At 41.1% G+C, this 18,200-nt stretch overlaps 1 protein-coding gene across 1 annotated transcript in view; it reads left to right on the top strand.

Annotated features, from left to right (window-relative positions):
• Positions 1 to 18,200, top strand: part of LOC144783390 (inter-alpha-trypsin inhibitor heavy chain H3-like) — a 584,371-nt gene that overhangs the window by 42,478 nt on the left and 523,693 nt on the right. Inside the window, exons 5-7 of the mRNA XM_078662386.1 lie at positions 111 to 273; positions 5,658 to 5,768; positions 6,262 to 6,387. Of these exons, the coding sequence (XP_078518512.1) occupies positions 111 to 273; positions 5,658 to 5,768; positions 6,262 to 6,387 (400 nt within the window). The remainder of the gene's footprint in view (positions 1 to 110; positions 274 to 5,657; positions 5,769 to 6,261; positions 6,388 to 18,200) is intronic.

Consider the following 18,200-nt stretch of genomic DNA (forward strand, 5'->3'; position numbering starts at 1 on the left):
GCATGTCGATATTGGGGACCTTCATCTTTGCATGTTTCAGAAGGTTTCAAGGTCTCAAACTCTGCCATGCATGGTCCGTTGTATTTATTTGCTTTCTTTTGGATTTGAAGGGCCTCTGGGAGGAAGACCGAAAAATTTACTGTCTCTGTGAATGTGGCATCAGAAAGCAAAGTGACCTTTGAGCTGATCTACGAGGAGCTGCTAAAGCGCCATCTCGGCAAATATGAATTGATCCTAAAAGTCAAACCCAAGCAGCTTATAAACCACTTCGAGGTAAGTGATGCTGCAGTTTCTACTTTACATTGGTCTTATCAAATTCACCAGGGTCACAGGTTTGTGGGGAAAAACATGATTTAGCCATTGATGTGTCTTAATGCCATATAAACAATACATTGGGTGCCCTGGTTCCAGTTACCCTTGTGAAATGGGTTTGGCGGCTATTACAAGCTCATCCTTCACATGCTTGACACACACATGGGACCACATTTTCAGACAAACTTGTACAATATAATCTCGGTGATCTCAGAAAGTAACCAAGTCTCTCTTATGGCAGAGGCCCACTTAGCCTGCTTACATTGAGCATAACAAAACAACCAGAGGTGCCAGTACTGATAATTATTCGGGTGACTTTACCAGACACAGAAGCTACTAGTCAGTCTATGTCTCGATTAACCAATAATCTTTATTTCATTGAAAAGCACAGTCAATATTTTAGTAAACTTTTTTCAAAAGAGACAACGCCAGTTTTAACAGGAAATGTAAAAAATTGTTAGACAAGTATAAACACCACACCTGGTGTAGAAACCAAATTGATCTATGTACAAGGAAAAAAGATCTGAAATATCATCTTGCAGCATCTCGAAGAGTCATGCCATATCTATAAAACACAGCTCCTCAAAAACACAAAGCGACACGAGCACGACTTTGGCAACCACGCACTCAAAATGCTGTGCCAACAATTTCGCCATTAAGAAACAAGGTTTTCCAATAAAACTACGTGAAACCAACTGGCTTTGCTTGCCCGACGCCCGACAAGATTAGATACAATCCGCAACTTGAGGAAGCGCAACTAATCTATAAATCAGCTAATCTGACCACTACATGACGCCACTCTGCTGAAAATTGAATTCACCACGCCCCCTTGGTAGAACTATAACTTTATTGATCATAAGGGGATCTTCTAAGTAGTTACTTCCGGTCCTGAGGAGAACCCCCCCCATAAATTAAAAGGGGTTCAAAACGCGTAGACCCTTTGGTTTTGTGTTGTATATCAAACAAATGCTCTGTCTTGACAGTTAAGGCTGGTTATGAGTTTTCAAATGGTTTTTGAATTCATCATTGTTATGTAAGAATCTGTGCACAGCCAAGCCTTTATATTGAATCTTTGCATTGTTTGGTTGTTGACCCCCCAGTTCGTTTACATTTTTGGAAAACTTCCCCCTTTGTTCTATGGGGTCATGAGTATGTGTGTGAATGTTGAGTAGGATGATTGAGGAAACGTGGTATGAAAGATGAAATTTCAGGGTGAATGAATTTGTTTTGATCTTTCAGATCTTTTTTCTTGTACATAGATCAATTTGGTTTCTACACCAGGTGCGGTGTTTATACTTGTGTGACACTTTTTTTACATTTCCTGTTAAAACTGTCGTCGTCTCTTTTGAAAAAAGTTTTATTACAATATTGACTGTGCTTTTCAATGAAATAAAGATTATTGGTTAATTGAGACATAGACTGACTAGTAGCTTCTGTGTCTGGTAAAGTCACCCGAATAATTATCAGTACTGGCACCTCTGGTTGTTTTGTTATTTACGGGCTCAGCCTTACTGATTATTTTGTGTTTTGTAGAGCGCCTGGTGACCCGAAGGCATCCCCGCGCTATCGAGTTGTGAGATCCTAGAGAGGATTAGAGCCATACCCATTGTTGTTCTTGTTTACATTAAACATAAGCACCAACAAGAAGACAATGTTTCATGCCAATTACTCCTATTTGGTTAGTCCTGAGCTACTAATATAATTCATGTAAATACTGAAACTTTGACACCTTGTGACAAGTATGCCTTTCACACGCAACCCAAGGAAATGCCAACTATCACCCCATCCACTGTGTTTGGCTCACTGCAGGCTTGAAATCCAGCCATTATATCTCACCATGCTCGTAGAGCCCGCACCACATTCCTATTAAGGACAGGACACAGTGGAAGAGAATATACCTTACTCAGGAGGCATTTAACAGCTGCAAATTACGTTTTTTTCCCCAAGGTCTTTCAGTTGTCAGAAATCCAAGCCCTACATCCAAAACCAGCTTGTCCTCTGCACTAGAAAATTCTAAATATTTGAACTCACCTTCCCTCATGTACAAGAAGCATTCTTTTAGAGCACCCTACTCATCCATTTGAGGTTGAAATGTGACTACCAAGGCCCAAGGCTATTTTCAGACCTTCTACTTTTGATGAGATTAGATCAGAAACACAGCATGCACCTCTAAGTATAATCTTTTCTGTGTTATTAAACTATCAGGGGGTTCTCCTGTATGTCTACTATTCACGTGCTCTTTACTTTGCCTGACGTTTTTGCTGTATGTGGGTTTGCCGGGTATTATCAACACATGATCTAGTCCATCGTTATAATATGTTCCCATTAAAATATAGATACTCCTTATTATGCCCAAACTTCACCTTAATATCTATCCCCAGGTACTTTGCTTTCCTAGCCTGACACCACTGCCCTACTACAGGATAACTCTACCTGGTCCCGGGAACTGACATCCTATGTCACAAACTGAAATTGAAAGGCTAATTTGCATCATCGAACGACAACGAAAACAGATCAAATGCCCCAAAGGTGCCCTTTCTATTGAAGTACAGCTATGTTTCCAAGTATTGCTAATATATGTTCAAACACTGACCTCATGTATCATTATCCACACACGATAGGGCTTAATGACCCTGCATTGTCACTTCTGCCAGTTTGGAGCCAGGACATGGGAGGCAGGGCATATTTGTACTTCTTAAAGGCATGCTTCTAGTAGCTTCTCCCCACTTCATAGGCACAACTGGGTATATGTACTGGACCTCAGACACCAGCATCTCAGTACACTTCTGGACCTGTGGGTACTCTGCAGGAAGATGGACTTGTGTGCTACTGATGGATTGCCGGTCTGCTGTCCTGCTGCTCTGGAAGAACTGCGGGGCATATTATCAAGGGGTTTTATCTCCGCTTTTTTGGCTTTAAAAGCCAAGAAAGCGGAGATAAAATTATCTCCCTATTACCTAGCTGTCGCTAACACCAGTTAGCGACAGCTAGTAGGAGATAGCGACCATCTTGGGCCCCGCTTTGCATGTCAGTGATATTTATCACTAATGACATGCAAAGTGGGCGTGCCAAGATGTTAGTGACTGGAAACAGTCGCTAACATCGCTATCTCCTATTACCAACTTTTGGAGATATTCGCTCTAAGCTAAGCGCGAATATCTCCAAAAGCTAACACCTGCCCTGAGCAGTTCTTAGCCATGTTATCCAATGGGAGGTGGATAACATGGCTAAGAGCATTAGCTCGGTAATGCATGAATATCGCTGACTTTTCAGCGATATTCATGCATTGCGGCCGTTTTTTATCCCATTTGCTATAAACCTTGGTAATACCAAGGCTTATTTGCGATAAAAATCGCCACAGGTCAGCGGTAATTTGTTGTCTCTAACCAAGCAATAGCGATAATTATCGCTATTGCTTGGTAATATGCCCCTGCTTTCCTTCTGTTCTGACCTGCTGCCCTCCTTGCCTGGGTGAGAAGTACTGGACGCACATCACTTGAACCCAGAACCAGAGTGACTGCAAGGGCTTGCCAGCTTGCCTCCTGATTGAAGTCTCAGGGACTTAAAAGACTTCCAACTCACTTGCTACAGCACCTGAACTCTGCCAGCTGTGAGTCTCCCCTGCCACATGGTGCCAACCCAGTCATGGACCCTTGGAAGTGGGTTTGAAGTGTTTCTCCAGCGTTATCCACTCATCACTTTTGATTCAAAGGACTCAGAACCACCAGTGCATCTTCTCAACTGTGGATGCATCGCCACTGTTATGAGGATCGATGTTGATGGTTTTGCCGACAGTGAAGCGCTCAACTTCATTCTCAACGTATCATCCTCGTTGCACAGCTTGGAACTGACACATTGCCTGCCTACATGTGTGGGTAGACAACAATGCATCACCTCCTCTGCACCCCGCACATTGTCTTTGACATCTAGGCAAACAAGGTACTTTGCTGCAGGCCAAGCAAGTTCCCTCTATCCAACCCGCACTCTGGTGCAGTAGGTCTGAACCTGTAAATTTGACCCGGTCTAGAGTGACCAGATAACCCCTGTTAGCACTTTCTGCGTTTAAGCACTACATCTCAGGTTATTATTTAAAAATCATACCTCCGGATCTACTTATTGGGTTTTTGTAGTTTTGCTCATTAAATTAAGCACTACTTTTCTAACCAGGTGTGGTATCTTTTTGTGCAGTGGTTTCACTGTTTTACTCTTTGAAGTGTTGCACAAATACTTTACACATTGCCTGTAAAGGTAAGCCTGATTGCCCTGTGCCCAGCTACCAGGAGTGACCGCAGGTTAATTAAGGGTGTGTTTGTGACTTACCCTGACTAGGATTGTGGTTTCTGCTTGGATAGGGTGCATACCTCTGCCAACCAGAAACCTAATTTCTAACAGCGTGTCACTGCGAATAAACACTGATAAAACTAATAACATAACTTTATCAAAGCAGAGATTTCCCAATGCTTGTTGATAAAGTTCTTGGGAAAGGCCCCACAGCCCAGAGGCAGATGCAGTTGCACACTTCGCTTTTTTACCCTTCTTAAAGATGGATAATCATGCCCCACAACATTCAAAACTCACAAGTTGCCAACAGTCTGTTGTCTGCGTGTATTTGTCTATTGATCTGCTTGCTTGAGCATCAGTATATCTTTTGAGATATAGGCACCTGTTCACCTCTGTGCATGTCTGTATGAATATGTGCCTATACGATTTCTGTCTCTGTGCACACGCTATACAAAAGGCTAATATATTGACAGTGTTTGCATTCCTTGTTATATTTTGTCTTCACTTGCAGTTATTATCGTTTACCATTCAGGAATTCAATTCACAATAGGATAATGTGTCACATTTTTCGTTCTTTGTAATGACAGCAATTTCAGGAATTATCATTCTAACTATTTTACTATATGACTCTCACACCCTGCTAGTGTTGGTGTTACTGTCTGGAGGGCAATTAACCTTGCAATTCCAAACATTTTTAATTTCTATTGTTACAATATACACAAAAACGACCACATATGCTCTATTGTTACAATATACACAAAAACGATCACATATACAATAAAAAAAGTTATTTAAAGATAGTAATGTGGATGTGCTTGCAAATAACTTAAATCGTATAAAATACTATTTTATGATTAAAACAGTTAGCTGATGCAACCTGCCTAGTGCCGGAAATTGAGATGCAGAATACTCTATAACTATCTACTTTATAATTTATACTTTATGCTTTGGAATCATAGAGCTTTTTCGCAAGGTTCAATGCAATCTATTGAATAAGCGTACAGCTATCCGAGTCATCCCACTTTCGTTTGATCTCTGAATATTTTTTCCTTTAAATATTTCAGATTGAAGCAAATATTTATGAACCCCAAGGAATCAAGTCATTGGATGCTCGTGGAACCTTCATCACCAACGATTTGCAGGAGATCACTAAAACTTCTTTTTCAGGAAACAAGGTCCTGTTTCTGCTTATATTAAATGATCTAGGGATTTGACTGTGAATAATAACTAGAGCAGGATTGTGTAACTTTGGTCCTGAAGAACCAAATTCATTCCAGTGTAGCAAGATAATCATGCCATACCATTTCTTAATAAACATTTAATCATTATAAACCTTTAACAATAATAACCATTTGAGAGATTTCGCAAACAAAAAATCTAAAAGAAACTCATTTATATAGTCAGTGGCTCTTATGAAAATCTAGTATGATCACCCTGTCTCATTAAGATTCAGTACAGTTGTAACCCAGATAGTAGTAAACAGTTGGTTTTCCACAAATGTTTAATTTATCCTGGGCTGTTTATTCATGAGCTGCGGAGTGGTGCTGACGTGATCAAAGTAAAATAGGTGCCTGACGGGTATTTTAATTCTCTTTTTTGCAAAACGTTTGCACTGTATTTTCTGTACCCTTTCTTTCCTTGTCATGTTCATTGGTTTTTCGATTTTAGGGTCACGTGTCTTTCAAGCCATCAGTTGACCAACAGCGATCATGTGCAAATTGCTCCACGACATTGTTGGATGGAGACTTCACAATTTCCTATGACGTGAACAGAGAGTCACCAGGAAATGTACAGGTAACCTGCATTTCTGTGTGCCGTATAATTTTTCCTACATCTATGAATATTTTCTACACAAACCCTTTGTTTCCAAAGCCATTAGTTACAAAAACAAAGAATGCCTTCACAGGATTTGTTTCATACTATTTAAGTTGATACAATTCAGTCACCAAACAGTGATCTTCAATCAACAAAATGCAGTAAATATAATTTATCGTGTTATTTATTCACAATTTAAAAAAACTGAAATATGGCAACATATATACTACTCCAATATTCACATTTCATTATCAGTAGTATAAAAACACTTTTCGCTCCTTCATATGGACCAATCAAAAGACCATATATCACATTCAATTTTGAATATCAATAAACCAGTTTGAGGTCATAGTAATGATCTTTATATTTGCGAAACAGTGTTTAACTGTCGACGTTTCGGTCCCCCGTTGGTCTATACAATCCTTGGGACCATCATCAGGACGGACAAGTTGCACATCAATATCTATAAATAAATACAATCAATAATAAGGAAAACCTTAAATTCCCTGCATAAGAGGTATCGTCTACTCACTTTAAAACCAACCAAGTGATCAGCACCCAAAGTGTTCCCAAATTTACCCATCTAAATATGTGCAGGGTGTGCTCTAAACCAAATGCTAATCAAACTAAATTAAATAATAATGATACCATTACCAATCACTTCCAGCCGGAAGTTCAGATTCTCCACGTCACTTTAAAATCTTTTGGTCTACTGGACATAGGGAATATAACGCAATACCAATATCAGTATCCTCAGTAGTGGTACAACACTAACACAGCCCTAGGAAAATAGCCTCTCAATACTTACACAAATCACCAATGTCTTTTAATATGATCTGTAAAGGTAAAGCAATCTTCAATCTACTACTTATATCTACAGATTCAGCAGGAGCCTTGCGTTAAATCCACTTACTTTAGTAGTTGGAGTGCTCCACGTACTCTGTCCGTGTGCTGCCAGTAACAATCAGGCGAATACACCGAAACCGGCTAACTGCGACCCTTAATCTCACTTTAGAGGAGGAAGGGGACACAATACACCTTCTTTTTTAGCCAGAGGCCATCCACCACATAGAGGACGTGCACGGAACACCAGGAGAGGGTGGTTCAGAAATCAATACACCCCGGGGTTCCGCCAGACCCGGAACAGCTATTACGAGTGGTAGACACCACGTCTGCATCATCAATCATGAACAATCCTAACATGGAGATTCTTCCAATTTTCAATTTATCATCGCACACTTTAAGCTCAAGGGAGCTTGAAGTTTTGAGCCATGGCTTATCCTTTGTCCCTACTAATCGGAATGACATTTTTCAAACACTGATGGAACTACACAGATTTTTTAGAACTATACGCCTGAGGTACTTTTTTGTCAATAAACCTGAAGTCTATATGAATAACATTAGTGGTCTCAAATGTCCTTCGACCTTTTTTCCACCAACAAATCTAATGCATAAAGACCTAATTACTTTTGAGAATGTAGTTTTAAATGAAATTCAACAACTATTCCTTGATAGGAAATATGTTAAATTTAATTTCTCGAAAGAAGACCAGACTATTCTGAAATCCTTGTCTAACCGGGATGATCTGATTGTGAAGCCAGCAGGCAAGGGTGGGGGAATAATCCTACAAGATAAGGTGGATTATGATCGTGAGACACTTAGACAACTGAATAATCCGGCACATTATAAGTCAAAAGTCAAAGTCAAAAAAAGTTTATTTGTAACGGTACTCTTTTGAGGACCACAAAATAAAATATGTGCTTTATACATTCTCATTTAATACATTTTCAGTGAAATTTTCAGAAACTTAAAAATTCTATAACAAACATATTCATTTGGGGGGTTTTTGCAAATTAATAAAAAGTCCTTTGAGTTTACGATCCTACATGACCGATAAATGGGCGTAAGACATATTAACCTTGCCTTTACTATTTCTATGTTAGGACATATAAAAAGAAGATGTTCCAAATTCTGATTGCCCCCTTGACAAAAGGTACAAAGAGCTGTCCTGTCTGATCTCCAGGAAGAGGTAAAAGTTAGTACAGGAAGTGTTCCCAGGCGCAGCATCATAATTGCACGCCTAGCACCGTGTATAAGAATATAATCTAGATAAGGCTGATATTGCTTGTATTCATGGGAGTCTACATAGGTCTTATACGAGGATAGACTAACACACTGTAAGTGGTCAATATCATAACTCAGTTTAGGGGTGAAGTTTTTTAAGAATAGTTTGAGTTGGGCTGGAGACCACGTAGACAAAATCTCCACACTAACTTTTGCAAGCTGAAAAGCCTCTCGCATATTTTTTGAAAAAGTGAGATAGGTAGAACCGATGTTAAATGTCTCAACTTTTAGTAAACTTCGTAGAGTGCCTTCTTTAGAGTGGAGAAGGTTATAGGCCCACCTTATGATGCTAGCTACAGCTGTAGCATAGGCACTCGTGATGTTACATTCCAGTCTCAACGCCTGTACTGGGGTAGATGTAGAGATTTTCAGTAAATTTTTTTGTATTTTACCTTCAGTTAAGTTCATATAGGTTCATTGATTAATAGGAATGTATTCCGAAGCATAAGACATGACCGGTGGAATCTTGGCTCGGTAAACTTGTATTAGTGCAGAGAAATGCCTATGTCCAGTAGCAGAATATAGGCGAGACAAAGCCCCAGCATGTAGGTCACTTTTCCTTTTTAAGTGATTAATTTGACTGTTGTTACTCATATTTTGTGAGAAGATTCTGCCCAGGTAAGTATATTCCTTTACCTGCTCTAGCTTCTCACCTCCCAACTTCCATTCGTATCTCACCCTTTTCTTCTGATTTGCGAAGGCAACCACTTTGGTCTTATTTATGTTTGGGAGTAAAAATAATTTCCTAGAGTACTGGTGTAAAATGACTAGGAGATTTTGAAGTCCAAAAGGTGTTAGGTCGAACAAGACTATGTCGTCCGCGTACAGCAGGGAGTGAATATACTCATTGGCTATCTTTGGCGGAGTACTTAGCCCTTGTTGTAATTGGGATGGTAAATCACTTAAATACAAAGAAAATAAAATTGGAGCCAAGAGGCACCCTTGTTTTAAGCCATTTGTTGTACGAATTACCTTTGATAGACCCTTATCTCTCCCCATTTGGACACGGCACCAGGTGTCGCTATGTAGATTCACTATTAAAAGCAATAGCTGTTCCGAAATGCCCATTCTTCTTAATTTTGACCACAGGGTCGGTCTATCTACTCGGTCGAAGGCTGTCGAGTAGTCTATGAACGCTGCATAGATGGATTGCTTTTTCCCTGATACATACTTGTCTAAAATGGTTTGGAAGATCGCTACATTGTCGGTCACTGCATGGTTTGGACGAAATCCAGACTGAAACTTAGGAATTAAACCCAGTGAAAATGCCCAAGTTTTCAGCCTATCCAGTATTTCTGCTGCAAAAATCTTCCCGGCAGCGTCCATGAGGGCAATTTGCCTATAATTTCCCGGTATGCTTCTTTTTCCTTTTTTGTAAATCGGGATAATTATACTCCCCTTCCAGGAGTTTGGCATTTTGCCACTATCGATTATATAGTTAAATAGTGGCGAGAGCAACCGTCCCCACTCTTTATGGTCGATTTGATAGGCCTTGATAGGTATCTGATCGGGGCCCGACGCACCCGTGCTTCTTGCCTTTCTAATGATCATAGAGACAGACACTGCCGACGTTATGTTGATTTTTGTATCATTCGTTCCCAAAATTTGTACTTCAGCCTCACCATTATTAGTAGACTTGTTCGGTCTATATAGCTCACGAAGGTAAATTTCCCAGTCTTCTTCTGTAACAGGAGTTGCTTCCAACTTTTTCTTGGATCCAGTCATTATTGCAATCAGGGCCCAATATTTGCGCTGGTTGTTTTGTTTAGCTGCTTGTTGGATTTCAATCCAATTAGAGTCCTGCTTCAGTTTTTTCTGTTTAGTTTTTTCTCGTCGTATTTGGTTCTTTAATCTGTTGATTTCCTTTTTATTTGTAAATGAGAAATTCAGATACTGGGCACGTATCAACCTATTAAGTTGTTTTACGACTGGTTTATTTGAATTTTTATGTTTACTACTTCGTCTGCTTTTTGCTGATTTGGTATGTTCTAACTTACTTTGTAAAGCAAATTTGAGCTTGTTTAATATGCAGTCAAAGTTCTTTATAGGATCGACTGAGTATGTGGTAGTCAACAGATTAGTTTGGGAGATTAGTAGCCTCAAATGGTCCAGATTTTCTGTCCCCCAATAAATTCGGCCCCTCGTTGCGTTTACTTCCATTTTGGTTTTATGAAATATCGGCTGGTACTGGAAAGTGGACTGTGCAATCCATTCAGTTGATAGATATAAGAGAGCATGATCACTTTCCTCATTGAATGTAATCGAAAGTTGACTCATTTGTTCTTTTTCTCCGATCCCACATATGAAGTAATCAAGGATAGAGGGAGATCCGTTTCCCTGCCTAGTGTACGATGCTGGTTTATCACCATGGATATTACCATTTAAAATTGTCCCATTAATACTAGGGAGAAATGATAGTAGTGCGCGACCTCTCCTGTCTGATTTCATTCCTTTTGGGAGTACAGGGAGTGATGTTTCCAAAGATTCCTCTTTAAAGAGAAGAGCCCATTTCTTTATTTCGCTGTTTGACATTTTTGCATTCATGTCTCCCATTATAATATATGGCAAATTAAGTTGGTCTTCAATAATGTGAGAGATGGTCTCCATTAGGCGTTCGAACAACAGATCACAGCTGTTACTGGGAGGTGCATAGACGTTAAAAAGCAATATTTTTTCAAATGTGGCTGATATTTGAGTTTTAAGAGATACCTTTAGACATTGTAGATTCTCTGTATTTGTATTGATTGTTTCCTGTAACCAAGAGTGATCTTCTTTTAGTAAAATTGCTAGACCACCCTTGGCATGCCCCCTTCTAGATCTTTTTGCCAGAGTTTCATATACGTAGTATCCTTTTTGTTTAAAGGGATTAATGGACCACGTTTCCTGTAAACTAATAATATCTGGGAAGATTTTAGTTGCATACTTCATTTTTTTGTCAGTCTTCCCAGCCAAATTCCAAGACAGTAGCGTCAGACCTTTGCTAAACTTGATATTGTTGGGGTTTAACAGATTTTTTACTATTTAAGGTTTCTGATAACCATGTCCAAGATTTTATTGAGTTCTCATTATTACTAGAGCTTGAGTCCCGGGACCATACTGACCTCTCACCTTGCTTTACTTGTATTTTAAGTGAGTCTTTTCTCGTGAAATTTGATACTGATTCTCCCCAGAGTGTACTGATATTTTCATTTCTTCGATTAGTTTGTCCTAGGATACCTTTGTTTAAATTATTGGTTATGGGATCAACTACAGAGATTACGTCATAGCCATTCTTATGTAGAATTTCCTTCTCTCTGAGTGTTATTCCAGGCAGAACTGGCGAAAAAAAGGATACCTGTACTATTTTATTATTTTCTTTTTTTGGAAAGAGTACTAGATCGATTTCTTTGCTTGTCAGAGAGATCAGGGGTGGTATTTCTTGTAAAAGGTTAAGTATTCTACCACGATTCAATGGCATCTTGTCTGTAGGAAACAATTCTTCAATGATTATATGCTTAGATGGAATTCCTTCCCATGGTTGAGAGATGATGTCATTGGGTTCTTTAATATCCTTGGTATTTCGTACTGTTGTTCTATTTTCTACCAGTGGACAGAATTCTTCAGCTTTTGGGTTCAGAAGTGTTGCCAACGGAGTTTTTTGAATTTCTGGAGAGTTCACCGAGATTATGGGAGTAGATTTTTGAAATTTAAGTTTATTCCCTTTTTTTCTCTGTATTCTCCTTAGTGGTTTTCTCTTCTTCTTCCCCCTAGCATTTTCCCTATCATTACTTTTTTCAGACATTTCTAGTTGACTACGTTTCTGTTCAGCAGTAACTCCCGATGACTCTGCTTTATTGTCCCCTATACCCTGATCTCGGTTGTTGTCTGATACTTTGTACGAAAAGATAGGAAAATGCTTATTATTTTTTCCGGTGATGTTTTCCGATTCTTCTTTAAACAGTTTTTTAAGAGAATATGTAATGAGAGGTTTTTTCTTCTTTCTTAATTCCTTAGTTTTAGTCTCGTTTTTTGCTATGTTATTCGTTTGCGTACTTGCTTCTTGTTGTTTTGGAGTCGTATTTCCATTTTTTTGGAGATCTTCAGTTTGTAATGTTTCGACTAGATCAAGTTTTTTTGATGTATCTTTATTTTGATCTTTTTTCTTTTTTTCTTCAACCAGGAATTTCAATATTCCTATTTGTACGTCTAAAGTATCGTCAGAATTAGCTAGAATTTGACCAAGATGAGTAAGTACTGATTCCAAGATTTCCTGCAGCGTAAAAAGTGCTTTTGACAAAGGAGAAGTAGTATTTCCAAAATTTAAATGTGAAAAAATTGGGTCAGTAAAGTTGGCCTGATTAGGATATAGGATAGGGGATTTTTCTGGTGAACTGGTTAAAGGATGTATTTGGCTCAGTAATATTTCTGATTTTTCTTGTACTATCTTCGTATTGTCACTTATAGACACGTCAAATGGTAAATCGTTATCCTGGATTCTTATTGGTGTTATAGGTGTTATTTGTGCCGTATCTAGGGACGATTTTTGACGTTCCCCAGTGAGGGAGATATTTGCCAAATTACTTTCAGTTATTGTCTGTCCTTGTTTGTCGATATTCTGGTCGAAAAGAGGTAACGAATCATAATCTTCCTTATTTGTAGAAAGTTCCAGCTTGTTTTGGTCTTCAGTTGAAAATGAAGATAGGGTTTTTTTCTTGGAGAGGGTAGAGAAATATGTGTTTATAGCTGGAGTACTTGATATTTGACCAGGTTTCAGTGATTTATCTGCCGACTTTCTAACAGCTGCATCAGTCCCCATGCGCCTCATATAGATTGTTCGTGAGCGAAGTTTTTTTACAGCTCTCATAATTGGGATCGGAGATCTACTTTTTGTTATATTAATCGCAGTTAATTTTATGTAGAAGTAGTGACTTTGTTTCAAGGTCTGCGATAAAGATTTGATCCGTAAAGCTTGAGATATATTTTCAAATTGGTTTCAAAGTGTGGCTTTGGTAGATCCTCAATAGCTAAACGTAAGTGGGGTGGCCCGTCCCGTCCTCGGTCGTCCCCGGACGGCCACAGACGGCCCGCCCTTTGCCCGGGCTTGGCCCCGCGCTTGGTCCCGCGCGCGTCCCGCTGCGCGTTGATCCGGATGTAATTTATAGTTATATCGCCGATGGGCGTGTCGCCTGGGGGAAGAGGAACCAGCTGGTCCCAGCAAGGGTTGCTGGTCCTCGCAGTCCCCCGGGCTGAAAGCGCTGCTCCGCCTGGCCTCTACCCTGTGGACTCTAGCTGGGAGCGGATGACAGAGCCTGCCGAATGCAGCTCTCGCTCTCACCAGCGAGTCCCCGGGGAGGCAGCAGCACGGAGTGCAGGGCGCTGTTGATTTGCGCGATTCCAGCCGCTTACAAGACCCTGGAGCAAGGATTCAGTCTTTCCAACTGTCAAAGGAGACAACAGCAAGTCCTGGTGAGTGGCGCCCGCGAAGCGGGGGTCACGAAGCTTTATGCTAATTAGGCCTGCTTCCTCATTCGCCGGTGGGCGTGTCCGTGGGCGTGTCGCCTGGGGGAAGAGGAACCAGCTGGTCCCAGCAAGGGTTGCTGGTCCTCGCAGTCCCCCGGGCTGAAAGTGCTGCTCCGCCTGGCCTCTACCCTGTGGACTCTAGCTGGGAGCGGATGACAGAGCCTGCCGAATGCAGCTCTCGCTCTCACCAGCGAGTCCCCGGGGAGGCAGCAGCACGGAGTGCAGGGCGCTGTTGATTTGCGCGATTCCAGCCGCTTACAAGACACTGGAGCAAGGATTCAGTCTTTCCAACTGTCAAAGGAGACAACAGCAAGTCCTGGTGAGTGGCACATTATAAAAAACTTGCATGTGACCCAACATCTAGAATACAGAAGGAGATACTATCTCTGACCACATTAGGCCTAGATGGGTTGTGGCTAAGTAAAAAGGAGTTCGAATATATGAATTAAAAAGATTACACCATTCCAGCGTTTTATACGCTACCTAAAATTCATAAGCACAGCGAACACCCTCCAGGTAGACCAATTGTGGCCGGTTGTCAGTCAATACTTCAACCTTTGGCTGAATATGTTGACCACTTCATCAAACCTTTTGTTGCTTTGACAAAATCATATACTCAGGACAGTAGGGATGTAATTGTAAAATTGGAAGGCCAAATGTATGATCCACTCTCTAATATCCTAGCTACTATGGATATAGAGAGTCTCTATACAAACATCCCTCAGAGGGAAGCTCTGAAGGTCATAAGTGATGTCTTAGAAGAACGCACACGTCCACATCAGGTCCCCACTGACTTTATAGTTGGGTGTGCAAGAATAGCGCTTGAAGAAAACTATTTTCTATTCAGAACTGATTTCTACAGCCAACAAAAAGGTGTGGCCATGGGCGCAATTTTCGCGCCTGATATAGTTAATCTATATGTGGCTAATTTCGAAGAAAGGGTGATCTACAACAATAACCCTTATGAGATCTATTTGAAACAGCATCTTAGGTATATAGATGACGTGTGCATGATATGGAATGGAACACATGAAACACTGCAAGAGTTCCACCACTAGCTGAATGCACAAGATGAGAATTTACAATTTACATTGGAATGTAACAACAAAATCATCAATTTCCTAGATCTGTCCATTCAAAGTAGTGACGGTACCCTATTCATGAGTCTATATATTAAACCTACGGTGAGGAATACCCTGTTGAAATATAGTAGTAATCACCCTCGCAATCTCCGGGATAACCTCCCTTTTGGCCCGCTTGCGTCGTAACTGCACCAAAATGGAGGATTATTTTCGTGAAGCAAGAACTTTACAAACTAAGTTGATCATGAGATCATATCCATACAGGCTGGTTAAGAAAGCAATGGAGCGAGCCTGGTATTATGATCGCTGCGCTCTACTTAGTACAAAAGACAAATCTGGCACAGAATCTCCACAACCACTAACTTGTGTGATGACCTTTGGGTCTGAATCCAATCAAATAACAAAAATCATCAAACACAACTGGCACCTGATACAAAAAGTGGAGCCGCAGTTAGCTAAGCCCCGCTTTGCTTTCAAAAGAGGGCGGAATTTACGTGATCATCTGGTGCGGGCCTATAAAGAACCAGCACCCATTACGATACAGACTCAGTGGGGTTTGCCACCTATTACAGGTCACTACCCTTGTGGAAGCTGCACCGCATGCGCCACAACTAGTGCAATGAAGGTCTGGAACTTAAATGGTAATGAGATAAAACTGTACCATCATTCGAATTGTCACACTAAAAACGTGATTTACTGTATACAGTGTCCCTGCTTGTTGATTTATATCGGTAAAACTACGCAAGAGGTTAAAAATAGAGTGTTACAACACCAATCCCGAATAAGATGTAATATACTTACTGCACCGCTTGTCGAACATTATCAACAAATGTCACATACACCACAAGATATGAAATGGTTTGTACTAGAAGCAGTGAAATGTACCAAACGCCATCATAATGTAGATCGCCTACTCACTTTGAAGGAAAACAAGTGGATCTGGAAGTGTAAATCAGTAGAACAGGGATTGAATTCTGTAATTCAATGGCATACTTTGGCCACACTATAATCAGAACATCAGATTCTGGGTGTTTATTTCGGTCCTGTGCTACATGAGTTGTATTGATACTTGAGGGCTGGTATTTCATCAAGGTACAGCTAGAGTTAGTGCCTGTTGTAATATCTGTCTAGGTAGGGAGAAAATATATATTTTTTTATAAACAAATCCTTTTGCTATGGATCCTTTAGGGTATGGTTCGATATAGGAATAATCCGTGTTAACAATAACCTATACACCGTTCCAAAATGGCCATTTTTACGATGTTTATACTAGGTTCGAATTTGACCGTTTTGAGGGTGTAAACAGTACGAGCTGAATGCTATTGGCCCAGTATTGAAATGGCTCTCAAGATTACGGGATTTACCAGATGTGGAAAGACATTAATATGATGAATGAATATGACCGCTATAGCAAGATCGACATTCAAAGTTGGCCGTGAGGTTTACAGTATGTCTCACGTGATCTTCTTCAAGTGAGTTTAAGGGTCGCGGTTAGCCGGTTTCGGCGTATTCGCCTGATTGTTACTGGCAGCACACGGACAGAGTACGTGGAGCACTCCAACTACTAAAGTAAGTGGATTTAACGCAAGGCTCCTGCTGAATCTGTAGATATAAGTCAAGTGTCTGTCAGGCTACTTAGAGTTAACACCTCGATACATTTTTGTTTGCAGGTGATTGATACGCTATTGTGGAGCTTTGATGTAAGTATGGTTACCAGACCTCGCTCATGCATTGATTTAGGTTGTATGTACTTTGGCAAGTTAGAGAAGGGTTACATTGAAGATTGCTTTACCTTTACAGATCATATTAAAAGACATTGGTGATTTGTGTAAGTATTGAGAGGCTATTTTCCTAGGGCTGTGTTAGTGTTGTACCACTACTGAGGATACTGATATTGGTATTGCGTTATATTCCCTATGTCCAGTAGACCAAAAGATTTTAAAGTGACGTGGAGAATCTGAACTTCCGGCTGGAAGTGATTGGTAATGTTATCATTATTATTTAATTTAGTTTGATTAGCATTTGGTTTAGAGCACACCCTGCACATATTTAGATGGGTAAATTTGGGAACACTGGTGCTGATCACTTGGTTGGTTTTAAAGTGAGTAGACGATACCTCTTATGCAGGGAATTTAAGCTTTTCCTTATTCTTGATTGTATTTATTTATATCAATCAATCAATCAATCATTGCATTTATATCGCGCACTACTCACCCGGAGGGTCTCAAGGCGCTTCAGGAGGGGGGGTCCGCTACTGCTCGAACAGCCAGGTCTTGAGCTGCTTCCTGAAGGCGAGGTGGTCTTGGGTCAGGCGGAGGTGGGTCGGGAGGGAGTTCCAAGTCTTGGCGGCCAGGTGGGAGAAGGATCTTCCTCCTGTTGTGGCTCTTCGGATGCGGGGGACGGTGGCGAGCGCCTGGTTGGTCGATCGGAGGTGGCGTGTGGGAGCGTAGAAGTTGAGGCGGCTGTTGAGGTAGCTCGGGCCTTGGTCGTGTAGGGCTTTGTGTGCGTGGGTGAGGAGACGGAAGGTGATTCTCTTGTTGATGGGGAGCCAGTGCAGGTCTCTCAGATGTCCGGAGATGTGGCTGCGTCGGGGGAGGTCGAGGATGAGTCTGGCTGAGGCGTTCTGGATCCGCTGGAGTCTCTTCTGGAGCTTGGCGGTGGTTCTGGCGTAGAGGGCGTTGCCGTAGTCCAGGCGGCTGGTGACGAGGGCCTGGGTGACCGTCTTCCTGGTCTCGGTGGGGATCCACCGGAAGATCTTGCGTAGCATGCGCAGGATGTTGAAACAGGACGAGGAGACGGCGTTGACTTGTCTGGTCATGGAGAGGGAGGAGTCCAGGATGAAGCCCAGGTTGCGTGCGTGGTCTGTTGGTTTGGGTGCGGTGCCCAGGGCGGGTGGCCACCAGGAGTCGTCCCAGGCGGAGGGCGAAGGGCCCAGGATGAGAACTTCCGTCTTCTCTGATAGATATTGATGTGCAACTTGTCCGTCCTGATGATTGTCCCAAGGATTGTATAGACCAACGGGGGACCGAAACGTCGACAGTTAAACACTGTTTCGCAAATATAAAGATCATTGCTATGACCTCAAAC

This window comes from Lissotriton helveticus, chromosome 9 (genome assembly GCF_964261635.1).
Source record: "Lissotriton helveticus chromosome 9, aLisHel1.1, whole genome shotgun sequence".
NCBI classification, from domain to species: domain Eukaryota; kingdom Metazoa; phylum Chordata; class Amphibia; order Caudata; family Salamandridae; genus Lissotriton; species Lissotriton helveticus.